This window comes from Aedes aegypti, chromosome 1 (assembly GCF_002204515.2).
Source record: "Aedes aegypti strain LVP_AGWG chromosome 1, AaegL5.0 Primary Assembly, whole genome shotgun sequence".
NCBI lineage: Eukaryota > Metazoa > Arthropoda > Insecta > Diptera > Culicidae > Aedes > Aedes aegypti.
Window position 1 is genome coordinate 241,335,227 of NC_035107.1, and position 19,820 is coordinate 241,355,046.

At 40.1% G+C, this 19,820-nt stretch overlaps 1 protein-coding gene across 2 annotated transcripts; it reads left to right on the top strand.

Moving 5' to 3' along the window:
* Window positions 1-4,581: 4,581 nt before the first annotated feature.
* On the top strand, window positions 4,582-19,255 carry LOC5570839 (traB domain-containing protein). 2 transcript variants are annotated; one of them, XM_001653296.2, is made up of 4 exons: window positions 4,582-4,778; window positions 4,948-5,132; window positions 5,554-6,056; window positions 17,952-19,255. In XM_001653296.2, the coding sequence occupies exons 2-4, from the start codon at window positions 5,027-5,029 to the stop codon at window positions 18,882-18,884; spliced, it is 1,542 nt and encodes a 513-aa protein (XP_001653346.2). In that variant the 5' UTR covers window positions 4,582-4,778; window positions 4,948-5,026; the 3' UTR covers window positions 18,885-19,255. The 2 variants fall into 2 exon arrangements, with proteins under 2 accessions (XP_001653346.2, XP_021693036.1); XM_021837344.1 differs by having other exon boundaries at window positions 4,953-5,132.
* The last annotated feature ends 565 nt before the right edge of the window (window positions 19,256-19,820 follow it).

Sequence of the window (19,820 nt, forward strand, 5' to 3'; positions counted from 1 at the left end):
AAGAAAACATAATTTATGAGCTTTGAAATGCATTCGGAACTCAACACGAGTTTCGGATATTTTGTCCATTTTATGAAATTTAGCTATAGTGTGATCGCTTTTACAAGGCTTATTTATTGCTGAACAATGTGTTTGTTAATCGTCATTTTGGCCTCTATTGGATCAACTGTTCTTATAATATACTGAAGCTGAATTAGGATTTTATAAGATACTTATTCAGCTTTTATTCATGCTTATGTTAAACATGTGGGAATAGCTGAAGTGCGACGCAAGTAAAACGTTAGTTCGTCTTCTGAATATCCTTTTATACATATACATTTGTTTAGTGAAATATTGGCTTTTTAATTGGGGGAAACATGTCTTGTTCAGCTCATTTGTAGATCAATCTTGACTAGTCGAATGAGAATCTTTGGAAACGTTTAATAAGTGGCGATTCAACTTTTGTCCATTCTAATGCATAACGTTGAACATTGATCTAAGTTTGTGTTAAAAAAGCACCTTCTCAGCTCTTTATAGAGCAAATTTTTTATTCAGCTGCCATTACCATTATTGAACAATAATTAAACATGCATGCTTGTTTGTGGCTCTGAAATTGTTAGTTGGGGTGCACATTATTCATAACTATTAATTAATTTCATATAATAATGAAGTCATAAAGGAGAGTAAAATTTACTCTCATTCCAAACAAAATTCATTTGGAATAAAGGGTAAAAATCACTCGTTGACTTGACGTACAAGCGGTTTACTCTTTAATGAGTAAAGGCCTTTTACTCTTTTTATGAGTTAAACTAGTTTCTCTCAAAGAGGGTACTTTTTTACCCTTTAAAGGGTACTTTAGTCTTACAGTGTACATAGGACATGTCGTATAGGTTCTCTGGTCAAAGGTCCGAGTAGTAGTAAGCACCAAACAAATACATAAATCTAGCTTCTCCTCTCTTTGGTGATCAATCGCTCTGCAAATGCGCGTGCAGGCCGCGCGTAAATATTGCTCGTGCTGTTACCGGGAATCACATGCTTGATCATCTCTGGATCTGGTTCGGATCGATACAATGACATCAGTTTGCACAATTTCATTTGCACTCAATACGTAAACTATGTGAAGAGAGGAGTGGAATCTGAGAAAATGTCGATCCCATCCAGTAAAACATTTAAAAAATTATTTTGGCAAAACGACCAATATTCAGTTTTACATACTTCATTCTTTTTTGGTTACTTGAGCGTTTACAATTTTGGGATGCAGTGCTGCTGTGAGAATATCGAATAAACTGATTGATAAACTATCAATGTGACCTTTTATTCTTATATACAGTGTCTTAGACACGCTTGTACACATAATTCTGGCATTTGAACTATATTCCAATATTCCAAAGCTATTCGAGGAATGTCGTAAGTAACCTGTTTGATCATGGTGTTCATTTACGTTAAAATCGATAAGTACCAAATTCGAAAACAAACTTGACTGCTAAGGTTCGATTCCGCCTCAGGCCGAAAAACTTTTCGAGAGGAACGTTTTCCGTCTGTGCCACGACGTTGAATGCTAGCCCGTTGTCTAGTGTGGTGCTTCCTTCAAAGGGCAAACAGAGCCTGTGGAAGCTAAACCTATACCTAAACTAAACCCCCTGTAATTGCGAAATCGTAAACGTATTTATAAATAAAAGTGCGGGATTACCGATGTAATCCGATTCAATGATCGGTCTGGTGTATTTCCCGCACTTTTATCCCCGGTCTGGTATATTTTTTCCCCGGGTTGGTGTTTTCCTGCACTTTTATTCTCAATTCCGCACTTGTTATATGCGCAATCTGTCGTATATTTTTTCTATAGTTGTTGATAGATATCAGTTGAAATTCTGCAATTGGTACAATGTTTTATAATACGATTGTCTTTTATTTTCCGTTCAAGTTTCATTACATTTTAGTTATTATTTAGTATGTATTATTGTTTAAGATTTTCTAAAGCCAAAACTGCATGCCCTCCATAAATGGCATTTGGCGCAGAACATTATCCAGCTCAGCATGAAATTCAATAAACTTGAGTTGAACTCATTTTTAATATTTGCACCGAAATCACTTATCGCAAACCTTCAAATTCCGCGCGGAAACAATTAAAAATGATTTGTTCCCGCGCGGGAAAGTTTGTGCAGAGTTTCATTTCCCTTCGCAGAGCAAATCCCGCGGTAGCGTCTACACTTCAGGAAAACTGTCATGCTCAAAATCCGTCACGGGATTTCCAAATCCCGCTCCCATTTAAAATACATGGGGGACAAAATCCCGTGACACGTTTTCCGAACTGTAAACCAGCCTTTAGGACGTATGGTTGATTCTCTGATCAAAGGTCCACATTAACAACTGGTAAAAAGCGATGCAGATTTGAACATTGGTCATTTTTTCAAGCTTTTAATAGATTATTTTATAGTATACGTATCATTATGAGTGTTCTAATGTGATGTTAAGTGGTGCGAAACGAATGCTTTGTAATGAAAATCTCGACTTGCTTATATTTGTTACTTAGGATACGTTTTGAAAAGTTACGCGAGAATTAATCCCGAAATTATGCAGTGTCTTGCTCCTAGGGTATGATACCATTCGTCATCAAACGTCAACATCCCACCACAAAATCGCTAGTGTTTGGAGGGGATTTTAACCTCCAAATTGCCAAATAACCTCCAAATGATCACCTCCAAGTTAGTTCTAATACCCTCCGTTATATGAAATATGGTGGCGCGTCGATCGTCGCAAGTTTATCGTTAAACAGTCAATATTGCTTGCTAAATTTTTTTTCCTTCCATACTACTTCATCTTCTGTTTGGTAGGAAGGTGGTTTTATTTGTTCTAATCCCCAATGAAACGTCATTTTCGAAACGAAGAACATTTTACCTTGACTCAAATGCCTATGTGACAGAGATTCAATCAGGGTTCGTTCATTTATTTCATAACGCCAAAAATGGTTATTTTTGGACACCCACCCCCTTTAGCGTTATGAAATTTGTGAATGAGCCCTCATGGGATTGAATCCTTGCATAAATCACGCACGCTGATATTGACTGTTTAAGGCTGGTTTGCTACTGACAAGAAAAGGAATCGCCTATCTCGATGCGTGGAAAATTTCTTTGCAGAAATGGTCCAGAAAATCACATTTTTCTGATCGCAGTACGCAGTTGAGAAGAAATGTCATTTCTGTAGGAAATTTCTTGACCCATTCAGTTAAGGAATTTCTTTACTTTTCTTGAGCGAAACAGCATACTTAGCTTTAGCGATAAACTTGCGACGATCGACGCGCCACCATATTTCATATAACGGAGGGTATTAGAACCTGAGACGAGACTCGCGAAGACGGTCTTCCTTTTCTGTGATTGCTGAGTTTTTTTCTTATTCCACTTTGTGCATACCAATTATGCGCATGCTGTTCAAATCCTCACATGAACCTCTCAGCAAAAAATGATTAAGTTTGCATCACATCAAATCATAAATAGCCATTTGAGTGAAATTTCATGCCAGCAAACGTAGCAGACATTAGAAATAATTAATCTTCTGCTTAGATTTATCAGCAACTTTGGAAAAAACTGCTCCGCCGACTGAGGTTTTAAATAACAGTTTACTTTGAACACAATACTTTTCACTTTTTCAGCCATAAAAACGGTGGGCTGCATTTGACGTTTCGTGAGAGGGGAATCTGGGCTGCATATGACGTTGATAGTTTTCCTCTTCGCGAGTCTCTCTCAGATTAGAACTAACTTGGACGTTATTTGGAAATTTGGAGGTTAAAATCCCCTCCAAACACTAGCGATTTTGCGGTGGGATGTTGACGTTTGATGACGAATTGGAAAAATCAGGATTCAAAACGCTCCCGCGCTTTAAGATGATTTCAAAGCATGCTTGTTCAAGATGAAGATAAATCGAAGTCAAACCTCAAATTTTCAAGAGCACGAATCTGGAGAACCGAACATCCGTTTAAGCTGAAAACTTAATCGATTGGTCACTAGCTGGTGGTGATCAATCGATAAAGTTTTCAGCTCAAATGGGTGTTCGGTTCTCCAGATTTGTGCTCTTAAAAATTTGAAGTTTGGCTTCGATTCATCTTCACCTTAAATCTGGGAGCAGAAGGATGCTCTTAGAAGACCGATTCCGCATCCATGGAAGGGAATGCTATCTGGTACCGACTTGATCAAATTCACCCCAATGATCAATTTTCACTCGGATTACGGTACTGTTACATTGGAATGTATGGTTTTTCTACATTGCTTTTATTCGGATATTTTGATAGTCTTCTACATTCAATTAAAAAATCAAGAATATTCTCAATTTAGCAGATGGGTTTCTTATTACTAAAAACGATTAAAAATTTCTAGCAATATTTAGTTTATTTGCTGATTTTTATATAATACTGTTTGAATGTAACAAAGCTAAAGTGCATTTTTCTACAGTGAAGCCTAACGTAATTCCCGCCACTGTGTGACGCTCTTCATGTAGATGCCCCTCGTTCGATTTCAATTTGAATCCACACCCCTGCAGCGGGAATCTGACACAACGACCTACACCCCTGCAGTTGGTTCTTGTCATTTTTTTGTTTGGTTTTGTTTCTCACTGACTGACAGGCAAACGAGTAAACAAAACGGTTTGTTGCTGTGAAAGGTCCATTTTTTTATTGTGTCGCGTGAAAACGAAACAATTTTTATTTTTATACCTACTCGGTTTTTATCTCACTATTTGACCGCAAATTATCAGCAGCGGTGTTATTTGACCAGCAGGAATTGAAATTCAGTGGATGCCACCCACGGATTGTAAGTATTTTGCGATAGAAATTTGTCCATATTATTTTGTGTTTTCGTCTCGAGCCAATGTTTTCAAAGTGGCACTAAAAATAGATTACGTGGAATGTTTTCCCATTTTTGCGATAAAGCTGATGAAACTAGTGAAAACAATCACTATTGTGTTTCTCGTTTGTTCCAGAGCAGATTTCACTAGGAATTTGGAACAGGAAAACGGATCCCCATAAGACAGCTTCGAGAAAAGGGAAAGTGCGTAGAAAATGTCCTCCCCGATTAGTTCTGCTTCCGAATATAACAGTGCTCTGGATGATACCATAAACTCGTCGCTCAGTCCGGAGAAGTTGGATTTTTCGTTGACGGAATCAGGTAAATCCTATTTTCAGAGCTGGTAGCAGGTATCTCTTTTAGAATTCTGGCGAAACTGACTGACTGACTGACTGACTGTTTTACAAAAAGAAAAAACAATACAAGTTTTGACTTTGAATTTTACTTGAGAGTGCACAACCAACCATATTGCAATGCTACAGCTCTGCCTTAAGGTGAAGATAGGTAAATCGAAGCCAAAACTCAAACTTTCAAGAGCACAAATCGGGAGTATCAAACATCCGTTTAAGCTGAAAACTTAATGGATTGGTAACTAGCTTGTGGTGATTAATCGATTAAGTTTTCAGCACGAACGGGTGTTCGGTTCTGCAGATTTATGTTCCTGAAAATTTGAAGTTTGGCTTCGATTCATCTTCACCTTAACGCTTTTTGATTTCTATTAACCACAAATATTTTGCTACAGATATAGAGAACTTGAACGTTTCCAAAGAGTGGAAAGATTTCATGAAATCCAATCAACCCAAAAATCAAGACCCTCGCGAGTCTTCCCGGCTGCTTCTGGACAGTTTGAAGAACAACAATGTGAACAACGCAGACGCCACAGGCCAACCGCAGAAGAGCCCTTCCAAATCGCTAAACAACGAAACACTGGACAGCACTTTGAGCACTGTAAGCTTGGACATGAGTGGAGTCGGATCCGCTAACGCAAGTTCCACGCTTTCGTTTATGTCCAGCTCGGATGAGGCGTCCGCCTTGTTGAGCGACGAAGAGGTCAGCGTTACCAACGGAGTGACGACCAGCAGTTCCAGTGTGACTGCTCCGAAGCCATCTCCGGTTAGCGGAACGGGAGGCGGAGGGGACGATAGTATGACCACGAAGGATTCCAAGGACACGACACACAATGTGTCGTTACTGCCGGCGGATGATGACCAGCCGACGGAGCCGGGGCACAGTCAAAGTCAGAAGGTAAGGTTTCCCATTTCTCTGCCTGGATTGAGAATTTAATTTAAAAAAATCACCCTGATGTTAATTTTGAACCGATTTATCAGACCTCCCTCAGAGTCAGAAACAATATAAAGCTTTTTTGAAATTCATAGGACACGGCATACACTGCTGAGCAGTAACATAATTTAATCTCATCAAATATTATCATAATTCACTGGGCTTGGAATTATAAATATTTTCCAAGGAGCGATGATTTCATATATTTGATTGCTGTATTTTATATTGTTGGTTAGAAGTTGATTAAACTTCCAATCAATGACAAAGCTTTTATTAAAATAAGATTTTTTTGGGTAGTCTGATTTAGTGATTTTTTTTTTTTAGTGTTTGATCCTTCGATTTTGACGCTTGCTCCTGTGGGGGCGGGCGATGAGGGCTGGATCAAACATGTCGCACGTCAGTCGAATGAAAGTGAAAAAGTGCAGCGTTCGATTAGTTCTTTTTGATACTTCGACCTTGACGCTTGCTCCTGGGCAGTGCGTCAAGAAAGCCCGAAAAGTCGTCAGTTGTTTTCCCTCTCGGGTGGCGCGCCTATTTTCTCTGAGTGTTTTTATATAGCCGAGCAAACAAGTGAGGCTGAAAGTAGATTGTTGCTGCTCAGTCAAGGATGACGGATCAATTGATGAGCTCGTTTCATGCTACTATTTCTAACCTATAAAATATGTATGACTGTACATTTAATCGTTACAACAACGGTGGAACGTAAATATGATTTTCCTACAAACTATGAATGGTTCGTCACTGTGAGCTACGACATAAACTCTGATTCATGAATTATTTATGTTTAACATTTTTTTTTTCAAAACACCCCTTTCTTTTTACATTTATTTTTGTAAATAAAAAAAAATTAAATGGTTCGATACTACAAGTGTAGACTTGCGAAAGGATCACTTTATTCAACAAACTTTGGATGGTTCGCCACTGTAAGTGTCAGCATAAGAATAAGAATGTTACAGTTAGATATTTGTTCAACAAACATTGAATGGTTCGCCGCCTCAAATGTCGGCATAATCACATAGAAATTGTTTATATCAAATGAAAATATTATATTTACATATATGCATTTTTATATCTCACAAACAATTATTTATCATGGTCTAATCGCTTATCAAAGTGAATCCTGTGACCCAACGATCCTCCCCATTGACAAACATCCCTCCCAGTAACATTTGTGGAGATGCAGAGGCAAACACGGTCTCGAAATAGCAAAGGTTCCACACTTACATTCCTTCCCCCAATCCCACCTGACTGCTAGGACGTGGCCGGCGCCGTTATTGATCCTGTATAAATAGACGTACTGAATTATGTACACTGAAGAAGATTATGGCCAATCCCAGCCAAACTTCTAGTTGATTCTTTGTGCATTTTCACTGACTTCGGTCAATCGCGGAATAGCAACCATTGATATGTGTAGTCAGTCTAAGGTCTAAGCTAAGCTAAGCTAAGTCTGATTTAGTGATCCTTTTCAAGCTACTGCATTATACAGTTACCATTCATTGAAATAATTTTTACTCCAGAAAAATACAATTTCAAGCTGTTGAGAAGATTACAAACTGAGGGTGGATTAAGAGTACAATCAGACCCTTGAATGTGCAATGTGGGTTAGCATACGGGAAACGCCATTGGCGGTTTATAATCTTCTACGAGGTTTTTCGAGTCTCAACAAGGCGCGTGCACCGGGTTGCGGATAGGTTGCAAAGGGCGCACAGTAGCATCAACTTAAAACAAAATGCCGTATGACTAGGTGATGCTATGTAATCTCCTATGGTGTTGTAGTACTGTAAAGCATTTCACTCTATGGGAATTCTGGCCTTGATATCTTTTTTTTTTCATTTATTAATTAAATAAAAGAATTTAATAAATATAATAAAATGGTGATGCTAAGCACATGGTGATGGCCAAGAATGGTTTTTGTTAGTTTGTTTTTATTAACGACACTTTACACCTACATGGTGCATTCGTGTCGGATTTTAATATTAATTCATTAATTAATTATTCTATCTACCTAATTAAATCACATTCAAATATAAACTTTTCTACATTTCCCAGACCTAGTAAATCTCCAGCCTAAATCGGGAGACTGGTCCCCTTCTATTTCTTTTTCCGATTCTTGGCCCAGACTGCGTGTGTGCGTTACTTCATTCTCTTCGCTCGATGGTCTTGTCGACAGCCGCCGTTTCGTGGTGGTTTCCAGTTCGTTGTCTTTTTCGCAATCGTCGTTTTCGTCGTCGTCCTCGTCGTGCGGTGATTGTGATTGTTTGTCGTTGTTGTTGACTTGGTTCGGCCAAGAATGGCCGATACAATTGTTATGTAATGATTCATTACGCAACTCAAAACGTTTGCGTAATGTAAAGGCGTTGCGTAATATTCATTACGCAACTGATTTCAGTTGCGTAATGACTATTACAGCACTGCCTAATTCAGTGCAGGAAAGCAGGACGCTTCATGCCAGATTGGCGTGATGAAAAACAGCCTATTACGATGAGAAATTGCAAAAATGTTTATTCAATAATTATAAGATAAGGACTACTAAGATGTGTTATTCTATGTTGCTATGCTCAAGGCTATCGGTTGCCATCCAACGCCCCTGCTCAACCGAATAATCCTAGCTTGAATCTTTGTGTTTCCAAAGGTCCCTTGATGAACAAGTCTGCCAACTGGTCTCTTGTTGGAATGTACTTGATTTTGAAAGTACCATCTTGTAGCTTTTCACGTATGAAGTTGTACCGTCCGTATGTCCACGTGCTTCATCCTTCTATGATCACGTGACTCCGGGGCAAGGTAGATGCACGACCGGTTGTCTTCGTAGAGAATTACAGGCTCCAGTTTCATGCCGAGATCGATGACAAGGTTTATCAACCAGATGGCTTCACATACCGCATGACTGAGTGAAACGTGTTCCGCTTCAGTTGATGATAGGGTGACGGTACTCTGTTCACGGGTCATCCAGGAAACCGTTTCACCAAATATTTGGAAAACGTTGCCAGACATTGACCGACGATCTCGATGGTTCCGATTCAGCATTCTTCTGGAAGGCCAGTACGTGATCAAAGGTTCCTTTAAGTATCGGAGAATGCGCTTCAGATGACTCCAATGTTCGCTTGAAGGATTGGATTGATATCTGCTAAAAAAGTTAACAGCTGCACCAATATCTGGCCGGGGTGCAAGAGCCAGATACGTTAAACAGCCTATCAGCTCACGATACGGTTCGGTAATCACAGCTCCATTTCTTCGTTCTAGCTTGAAGTTTGGTTCCAGCGTCAGGTCTACAGTCAGTCATGCCAAACCGATGTACAGTCAGTGACATAAATTAGTAACCAAATCCTGTTTTTCCATACAAAATGCCCAAGTTTGGGGTGCTGTATCTCAGCTTCTGGTAGTCCGAATTGGTTGAAATTTGGATGACGAACTACAAATAATTTGAAGTTTTGCCTGTAAGAGAATTATTACAGTGCAGTCATTTTACATAGAGTTTCAGAGGGTTGTTCAAAGACAAAAGTAAGTAACCGCGAGACTCTTCAATTTAATTCGAAAACAGTAAGTCGTGGAGAGTTGGTGTGTTCCACAAAGTTGTTCAATTTCAGAAGTCACGCAAATTTGCAGAACATACCAACTTTCCACGACTCACCGTTTTGGAATTAAATTGAAAAGTCTCTCGGTTACACCCTGTCCTTTGGTTCAGAAAGGGGTATGGGCGCGTTCTGCCAACTCGGTCGAGGCAGATTTCTTGTGTGGACAAATTACAACATGGACGTTCTAAAGTACTAGAATGAAGTGTTGTGCTTGTGGGGAGCACTTGAAGATGGGATGGAAGGTCATTACTTCGCGTTCGTGCTTTACTCCTGCTTATCTTAAAAGTTATAACAACAACCGACCCTAAGTTTAACTATCGAAATTAACAGTTGCAAATACAATAATCGTTCTGAGTTCACTAACATGTCGTCGCGTTAATTTTATCATAATGATCTTTTATCTACATCCGTCGAACCATTCTGAATGGCCGTTGTGAGAATATCACCAAGAACTTCTCACATGCATTAAAGCTGAATTGTCCTACATTGAAACATTGAGGTTTTCGCTCTTTTGGATTCATTTTTTGTTGTTCGTCCTCAGTATTGTTGAGATGTCCTGAATGCCGCACATGGCGTACAGTGATCATTGCCATGGAGTTTCTCGTAAGCTGCATGGGGATTGTTATCATGGGAATCCAAAGAGCGAATTTTCTATGATTTCATTGTAGGCCAATACAGCAATAAAGCATGTAACAATCACTAACATTTTTTCTCTCTTTATCCTTGTTTTCATATCTAACCCGCCATAACAACGAGAAAAAATCCATTGGAGAGGAAAGACATGGCAGCGTATTGGCCGAGAAAAGTTAAGTATCATGTTTTTGTAAATATTCTTATTACTGATTGCAAGGTGAATCACATTAACTAAATTTTGAACTAATAACAAACTTGTTCCACAGAGCTATTTACAAAACACCACCCAAAATCCCTCCTTTCCCATATCCTTAGGCAAAACACTTCACTACCGCTATATGTATGACTGATTCATGTTCTTTTGGCCTTGCATCATTCATACGTGTATTGCAAGTCAAGAGTAGAAGCAAAACTTAAAGAACCTTCTGGTCAAAGATGTTGCGTTGCCTACATCCTAAACTCCAAAACCCCCCGGTGTATTATGGACGGTGTGAGTTTTCAAACTTATGCTGGAGACTTCACAGTACCCCATCTTCATCGAACACCGGCTTCAGCTGATACAGCACGCTCTTCCGCTTCAGTAAATGTGACTGCCTTCCCTTATTGCGCTCCGTCTTCAATGCATGCAACTTGTCCGGGAATCCTTCGCTCTGCGCTTGCTTCCACAGCACCACCTCCGCCTTCTGGAACTCAGTCTGCTGAAACGGTTGCAGAACTACCTTCATCCCCGCTTTTATCTTCTTCACGTGCGCCTCCGATGCTTTGATCGTCCAAATTAGCTCTCCTCCAGCTTTTCGCCGACAGTTTCCAACGAACTGTAGCACTGCAGCTGTGATTCGCTCCAACTTTTTCCACCGATTGGTAACTCCCACATCAATCACCGGACCACCGCGAATTGCATCGTGCAAAAGGAAACGCGCCTTCATATCCTCGACCGTGTTTGCCGTTGGTATGTTTGGAACAGGCCTTCCTTAACCGAGTGGTTAGAGTCCGCGGCTACAAAAGCCATGCTGAAGATGTCTGGGTTCGAGTCCCGGTCGGTCCAGAATCTTTTCGTAATGGAAATTTCCTTGACTTCCCTGGGCATAGAGTATAATCGTACCTGCCACACGATATACGAATGCGAAAATGGCAACTTTGGCAAAGAAAGCTCTCAGTTAATAACTGTGGAAGTGCTCATAAGAACACTAAGCTAAGAAGCAGGCTCTGTCCCAGTGAGGACGTTAATGCCAAGAAGAAAAAGAAGAAGGCCATTCTTCCTCCGCTCCGTACAGAAATTCTGGTCCCCTGAACCGTTGGCTGTCCGACACCAGGGGAGGACCATCACCCCACTTCGTCAACACGTCCGCAATATTACATCGGGTCGGGACCCACCGCCAATCCGCTACGCTGGTACTTTCCAGAATCTCGCCTATCTTGAACGCTACTGCCTGTTTATACTTGTGCTGATCCGATCTTATCCAGCTGAGAACGGTTTGCGAGTCCGTCCACAGGTACTGCCTATGAACAGTAAGCGAATGATTTGTTTTTAGTGTTGTCAACAGCTTCGCACCTAGTACCGCCGCCATCAGCTTCAATCTTGGAATGGATTACTGCTTCAGAGGCGCCATTTTGGATCTGGCCATCACCAGAGAACACCGGACGTGATCACCGACAGCCACGCGAAAATATTCCACAGCTCCGTATGCGCACTTGCTTGCGTCAGTGAAGATGTGCAGCTCTATCGATCGGAGAGAAGAAGAGTAGAAATCTCCGAAGTACCTTCTGGGTATTCGCAGCGCTTCCACAGCAGACAGCAATCCAAAATTTTTTTTCGGTGTAAATTATTACGGGAACCGCAGTTTGTTGCTGATTTTATTGTTAAGGGCCTTGCGTGAATTAAACAAGTCGTTTTCATGTATTCATTAGTATTATGTATATTATATGTATAAATATTATGTATATGTATAAATATTATATGTATATGTATATATGTATAAATTAAAATGAATTAACAGATTACACGAAAACAAATTTTTTTTTACCAGGATATTTTTTTTTTTTTGAGTATGATCGATGAGTTTCTAAATGTTATATATAAACTTTAAAAGTTTTGGATTTGGGTATGCGTTATGAGATCATGAAACCGTTTTATTAATACTTATAGGTATATTTATTTATTGTTATTCAATTTTTTTTACAATATCGAACACTTTTGCATCATTATCAGTACAGTTCGAGTATAGTTTTGCTTTAATTTTATTTTCTGACAATGGAATGAAACAGTGAAATGTTTGGGTTCCTTGGATCGTTTTCGCGTTATTATATTGCTCGCTGAGCTCTGATGCCGTTAATTCGTACTCTTCAGTAGTAGTAAAACAAAATGATAATTTTGTTAAATCTTCTTCTTTTCTGCGATTCGCCCAATCAAATAGTTCTTTTGCAGTTTTAATTGGATGCTCACGTTCTTTGGCTAAACTTGCTCTTGTGGCCATGCGCTTTATGGTTCCTCCAATAGCATCACAAGGACCTTTGCCATGTGACGTAGCAAAGAAATGCCATTCTGCATAAATTCCGTACTTTGATTTAAATTGACATAGGCTCGAAAAATTCTTACGGTTTTTGTACTGCGATGCTGCTCCATCAGACATGAAATATATCTTTCTGATTTCTTTATCCTTATCAACGCGTAAAAAGTTAATCATTTTGGCAATGAACAAATTTACAGATACTGAGTCGTGTCTTAAATCTTCGGAAATTACAATAAAACTAAAATGTTCAATTCGCGTACTTCCATTGAAATAAATAACGAATGGATGAATTGTAGCTTGTTGTACGTTCCAGTGATGGGACTGCACTTCATCTTGCAATACAAAGCTATAGTTTTCAGAAAAATCACAAATGACTAAAAATTCACCATCTTGTAATGTATTTTTCGTATTTTTTAAAAAGCGGGATTGCTCTGTTTTAATAAAGTCGTGAGGAATTAAACTTTCTAATTTCAAGCAAAAAAATGACACAAACTCATCTACAGGTTTTACAATAATTTCTAGGTCACACCTATCCGTGGTCACCCATTGCTCAAATGATAACTGATCAATATAATTTTCTTCAAACTCAGCGATTAAAGTATTTTCCAATGATGAAGAATCTGGACAATCCGAACAAGATCGTAGATAGCAATTTGATGTTGTATTTTCACACAAAAGACTACCAGTTAACATTTTAATATCCTTTGATAAATTGATTCTTTTCAAACTATGTAAGATTAGGTTAATATTTTCGTGTGTTGTGCACACACAAACATTATGTGTTCCTGAATTGGATAGAAGCTTGCATTGCCTTGGACGAAGGCTTGCAAATGAGGAAAAAACTACCTTAATATTTTCGTTAATTTCCTTGAAGCGTGTATACGCTTCTTTCAAAGTAGTCATCATTAATCGTTTCTGGATTGCTTGACGCTTTCCATCTCTTTTTACAGATACATAATCTTTTTGGCCAGGCATAGCTCTACTTACTTCATCGTCTTCAAAATATTGAATTATTTTTTCTTTTGTCTCATCTGTTAATGAAGTACTCGACCTAGCATTTTTGGTTGCAAGACAGTTATTTTTGAATTGTTTTGCCTCTTTTGCTGTATTTCTATTGGTTTTGAACTCATCAATGGCGTCTTGAATAGACCACGAGCTTGGCAGCATCGACAAAATCAATAATTTTTCTTTCCTTGTCGTGGCTAGATTCGAGAACCTTTCCTTCATATTCATAATTACCTCATCGTAGTCTGTATTTTCCACATCCTCAGGTCCTAATTTGAAGAGGTTTCTTCGTACAGCTTCGTTGATTTCACGGTATTTTTTCTCGGGATAATTGACGTAATCCATCTTCGTCCATTTAATCGGAGTCACTTTTATTCCAGCTATCCCTTCGTTGAAGCGTTCGATGTTGACCTTCTGGATGCACTCATCTTCTGATTGATTTGTTGAAACAGATGTCGCTGATGGTACCGTGGCAAGACTATCTGCACTTGGTACTTCTGGTAACTCCTCAGTTGTTGTCGGTGCATCTAGTAATTCCTCAGTTGTTGTTGTTTTCGAACTTCCTGCAACCTGATCCACCGATGATGTACAGATTGCCCGTTTGTCAACGTTTAAACGGCAGGACGTACAAATGCGTAAATTTGTATTCAATGTAGACATTGGAGCATAACCAGCCGCATTCAGTTTATCTATGGTGCTTTCGGTGAGATTTCGTAGCTCTTTCGAACACTTTTTTTCTGCAAACGGCCTGCAACAGTTGAGAAAGCGACTACTCATGTTGCTCGTTACATTTTAATAAACAAAATCACTTTTAAGTTTTTACTGACTAGTTTGGTGTCGTTTGCTTGACTGAAGAAAAATTTTACAATTAAATCTTTTATAACCATAGTGGTAGTATATTTTTAGCTTTTTCGTGAGTATGTTCATGGTATGTACCTATCATGTTTTTGATGTTGTTGAAGTTACTCGCTTTCTCCCAAATATGATTAACAAAGTCTATTCTCTACCAAGGCGGGTCTATACCCAGGTGTAATCAGATTTTAACTTTGTGGAGAAAACCAGCGCCGAGAAAACCGACCTGCTTTACGTATACTAGATCACCTGGGTATAGACCCGCCTTGTTCTCTACGAGGTAAACTTTTTGCAGGTAAACTAGTCGTATACCTGTATAGAAAACTTTTTTTGTAGCTTTTGTCTTCAATATTAGATTTCTTATAGGTTTCTTTTATCAAAAGGTTTCAACACTTTTGAGAGAATTTTTCTTCAGTTACGTACAATAAAAAATATGACACTATCAAGACTTTAGATCACAACACTGGATCGCGTCTAACTTTCTAATAGATGCTATAATAGTTAAGAATAATTAAATAAAATATCATGAAAACAACTTGTTAACCTCATGTGGTACCCTTAACAAAAAATTCAGCAACAAACTGCGGTCCTAAAAAAAATTAACAATGAAAAAAAAAAAAAATTTCACTAAGTGTCAAATTTGTGAAATATTTGAAATGTCATAACTTTTTTGTTTATTGGCTTACCATCACCAAATTTTTATGGTAGATAGCTAATATAATGGACCGTTTTCCCTCAAAAAATTGATATTCCGATAGGGTTTTGAGATATTTGAGTTTTTGTGACAAAAATGATGTTTTTTAATGCAACAAAAAAATTTTTTTTACTGTTTTTATTTTTTTTTTTTTTTTGGATCTTTATTTAGTTGTCTAACTTTGTTTCTTTAGTTGTCTAACAATCGAACGAACCGTTTTTGCTGTGCAGCTTTTTGAATATTTTTGAACCATTTTCACATACACCCTTTTGAAAAGTTAGTCGTGACTCAACTTGAAGATTTGATATCGGAAAATGACGATTTAGATGGAACTGAAAAACTGTGCAAAGTTTCAGATATTTTTGAAATGGTCGATCAGAATCGACTTGCATGCCTCCGTGGAATCCCTCTCCATTCACAGAAGCACGGCCGTCCCACACTAAGCGAACCTTCCCTTTCAATGGATTCACCACGACGTCCAACGGTATGTACCACACTTTGTTGGGATTGGCGTTGGCGAGTTCCTCTGGTGTCGCCAGATGTGCATACCCTTTACACTGGTACTCCTCGATCTGCTTATGCACGCTCTCTCTGAGTGCCGGATTTTTACCAAGCTTAATCTCCAACTGCTTGCTCCGACGCAGGGCCATCGGATAGCTGTCTGGAAACTGTGGATCATCGGCCTTCCATAACAATCCGGTTTCAAACCGATCTCCAACTCTAACGGTCGTCGTCTCCAGAATTTCTTGGGCTCTTCTGTCTTCTTCGGACTCCTTCACCTTACAAATTACCGATTCCTCCAACGCATACTGACTCTTGATGAGATCGTGAATCTGCTCGTTGGTGACTTCACCGTGGTAACCGACAACATGAGCATTAGTCGATTTTGCTCCACGGTTTGGACTGTATATGGTCCAACGATGATTTGACTGGATTGCGGGCCCTTGGATGACGTAGCCTGCTGTTTTTTTGAAATTTCTCTTCCGTTTGTTGATTGCGAAAACTTGACTGTTATGCTGGTTGCTATGCAACGGTCGCTCCTGGGGAAGTTTTGTTTTCACGAAATCCCCCGTTTTTAGCGCCATTATCAAAAAAAAAAAAAATATAGCGCCATTATTATCGGTCGATATTCATCCGGGAGACCAGCCAGGAGGATCATTCCGACCCACCGATCCGGCAGCCTGAATCCAATGCCGCTCAACTGGTTTGCAGTCGAAATTATCTTTTTCGCGTACTCTCCCATCGAGCCGCACGAATCCAGATCAGACTTGATGAATCAAGACAATTTGCCGAGATAGTCCCTTGTCTTCGAAGGCCGTTTCCATTTTTTTCCTATGCCATACGCGCCGACTCCGCTTCTTCGATGTGCCGGGTCCAGGAGCAGAATGAACTTCAATCGGGCTTGAAGGTTCTTTTTCTTTTCGACCGCTTCAAATGTTACGTCTTCATTTTTCTTGGGCCCCATGGTTTCCCAGAGTCCTTCCAGCTGAAGAAAAGTTTTTGCCGCGAAATACCATGACGCCCAATTTTCTCGTCCTGCCAATCGCTCGAAGAGCTTGAAGATCTGCCGGAACTTGGAGTTGGAGTCGATGGCATTTTCTAATGCGACAGTCCCATAACCTCTAGAGAGTAGCTAAAGACGTCTGTCTTTGGTAGTGGTTAAAAAGGAACTATTTTTTTTTTAATTTTTTTCGTCCCGGAATAGGCGGGTTTGCTGTTTTTGCTTCAGTCTGTATCGTTCAACGTTTTGCCACGTACAATGCTGCAGCATTTCAACACGCGCTGTTTTCTTCTCCTCCAAAACCTCCTGGCACTCCTTGTTGAACCAATTGACTGTTTAACGATAAACTTGCGACGATCGATGCGCCACCATATTTCATATAACGGAGGTTATTGGAACTAACTTGGAGGTGATGTTTTGGAGGTTATTTGGCAATTTGGAGGTTAAAATCACCTCCAAACACTAGCGATTTTGCGGTGGGAAGTTGACGTTTGATCACGAATCGTGTCTTGAACTCCGTTCCACGTATCCGACAATGGACCGATGCACGCGTTCACTTGTTGACGTTTGAGCAGTGCCGTGTTATTTACGTGACCATGGCAACCAGTGAATTCGGCACCGCTCAAACGTCAAATTAGTGAACTCGTGCATGGACCGATGCACGTGTTCATTAATTTGACGTTTGAGCGGTGCCAAATTCACTGGTTACTATGGCCACATAAATAACACGGCACCGCTCAAACGTCAAATAATGTATGGACCTTTGCACGGGTTCACTAATCTGACGTTTGAGCGGTGCCAAATTCATTCGTTGCCATGGTCACATAAATAACACGGCACCGCTCAAACGTCAAATAATGAACTCGTGCATTGGTCCATTCGTGCATTGATCCATGCTCTCGGCAGCGTCGTTTATGGCTGCTTTGACTGTTCTCCAGTAGACATTTATAACATTTGTTTTAAGTTGAGCTAGAAATCTTAAAAAGAAACTCATGCCTCACTCGAACTTTTACCCCACTTTAATCTATGGGACAACTATGCTTTTATGGACAGAACAGACGTGTTCTAACGTAACCCATCGTTTCGTTACAGGACACCATCAAAATCTACAACAGCGTAGAGGAATTCGATAAAAACCTACCGGACACCGTCACACTTCTGACTACGCCGTTCGGCAGCAAGGTCTACCTGGTAGGAACGGCACACTTTAGCGAGAACTCCCAGAATGACGTTTCTCTGGTGATGCGCAATGTCCAGCCCAACGTGGTCATGCTGGAACTTTGCCCGTCGCGTGTTCACATCCTCAAATACGACGAGAAGGCCCTCCTTGAGGAAGCCAAGGACATCAATCTGGCCAAAATCCAGAGCATTGTCAAAACGAATGGTACCATCAACGGGCTGTTTTACATTCTTCTGCTCAACATGAGCGCCAAAATCACCAAAAAGCTGGGCATGGCTCCCGGAGGTGAATTCCGTCGGGCTGTGGACGAAGCTTCGCGCATTCCAAACTGTCTGATCCAGCTGGGCGATCGACAGATCAACATTACGTTGCAGAGAGCCCTGCGAGGTCTCTCGCTCTGGCAAACGGTGAAGCTGATTCCCAAACTGCTGATCATGGACGACGACATCAGCGCGGAAGAGGTGGAACAATGCAAGCAGAAGGATCTTCTGGAGGAGATCATGCTGGAAATGGCCGGGGAGTTCCCTGCCTTCGGTAGGGTTTTCGTCGAGGAACGTGACCTTTATCTATGCCACTCACTGCAGGTGGCTGCCTTGCCCCAGGAACTACCCAATGGATTGCTACGACCGGTGAACGTGGTCGGAGTGGTGGGAATCGGTCACGCCGCTGGAATTGTCAAGCACTGGGGTAAGGTCGAGAGTTCAGCCATCGCATCAATCGTTACCATTCCGCCGGCCAGTTTCAGCCACAAGGCTGCCAAGTTTGTGCTCAAGTACGGCACGCTGGGCCTCTGCGCCTACGGAGTGTTCCGGTTCGTGCGACCGAGGCTCAGCAAATGGTTATGATCCGTTGTCTACATCCTAGTTCTCGAAGACTTTTGAGAACCTGCTGCTGCACTAGAGTGGGGGTTTATTTTTGAAACATTTTTTTTTCAATTTCTGAAGGCCACAGTTTGCCAAACTGCATCGAAAGACAATTGTTGAAAAAGTATTTCCGTGTCCGACACATGTCTGTTCCGAAAGTTTGACTGTACAATGATAATAAAGGTACATTACACAATTAGCAGAGCACCGATCGGATTTAAACCGTTCCGTATCATAGGATAGTAGGAATGCAAATCAAAATATTGTATGATTTGATGTTGATAACATAATATATCGGTTAACATAATTAACTTGTTTAGGTACTTATCAATAAAATCGTTCATCTAATCAAATGGGGTCAAATTTATCATATTCGAAATTCATGTTGCTGTGTCTTGTAGCAGGGGTTCTCAAACTTTTACCGCAATTTTTATCCCCGCAATCCATCTCCAAATGCATGGTCTTAAAAAACTTGAGCATTTTTTCTCCCTCTACGTTGGACGCACCGCACACTATGAAGTCTTCATGCTTTATAAAACAAATGGGCTTATTCTTCGAGTGACGTGAGGTGAGAATTGTCGGTCTTGTATAATGAGGTGACAGTACTCGACTCGAGTGAAGTGACTCTCCATTTGATTTGCACGGCGAGTCATTTTGTTATACGAGAGCGACAATTCTCACCTCACGCCACTCGGAGAATAAACCCAAGTATTTTTTTTTAGTTGATTGCTCAAGATTCACAGCACAACGGAGCGAAATGTTTGAAAGCAGATTTAACCCTCTAATACCCAAATTTTTATTTTCGATCTAAATATCATTTATAGTTATCTAAAATAGCGTTATCTAAAATCGTTCTAAACACGTTTTGGGCAATTATTTATTTGTATTCGCAAATCTATGAATTTTGGTTTTTGATTT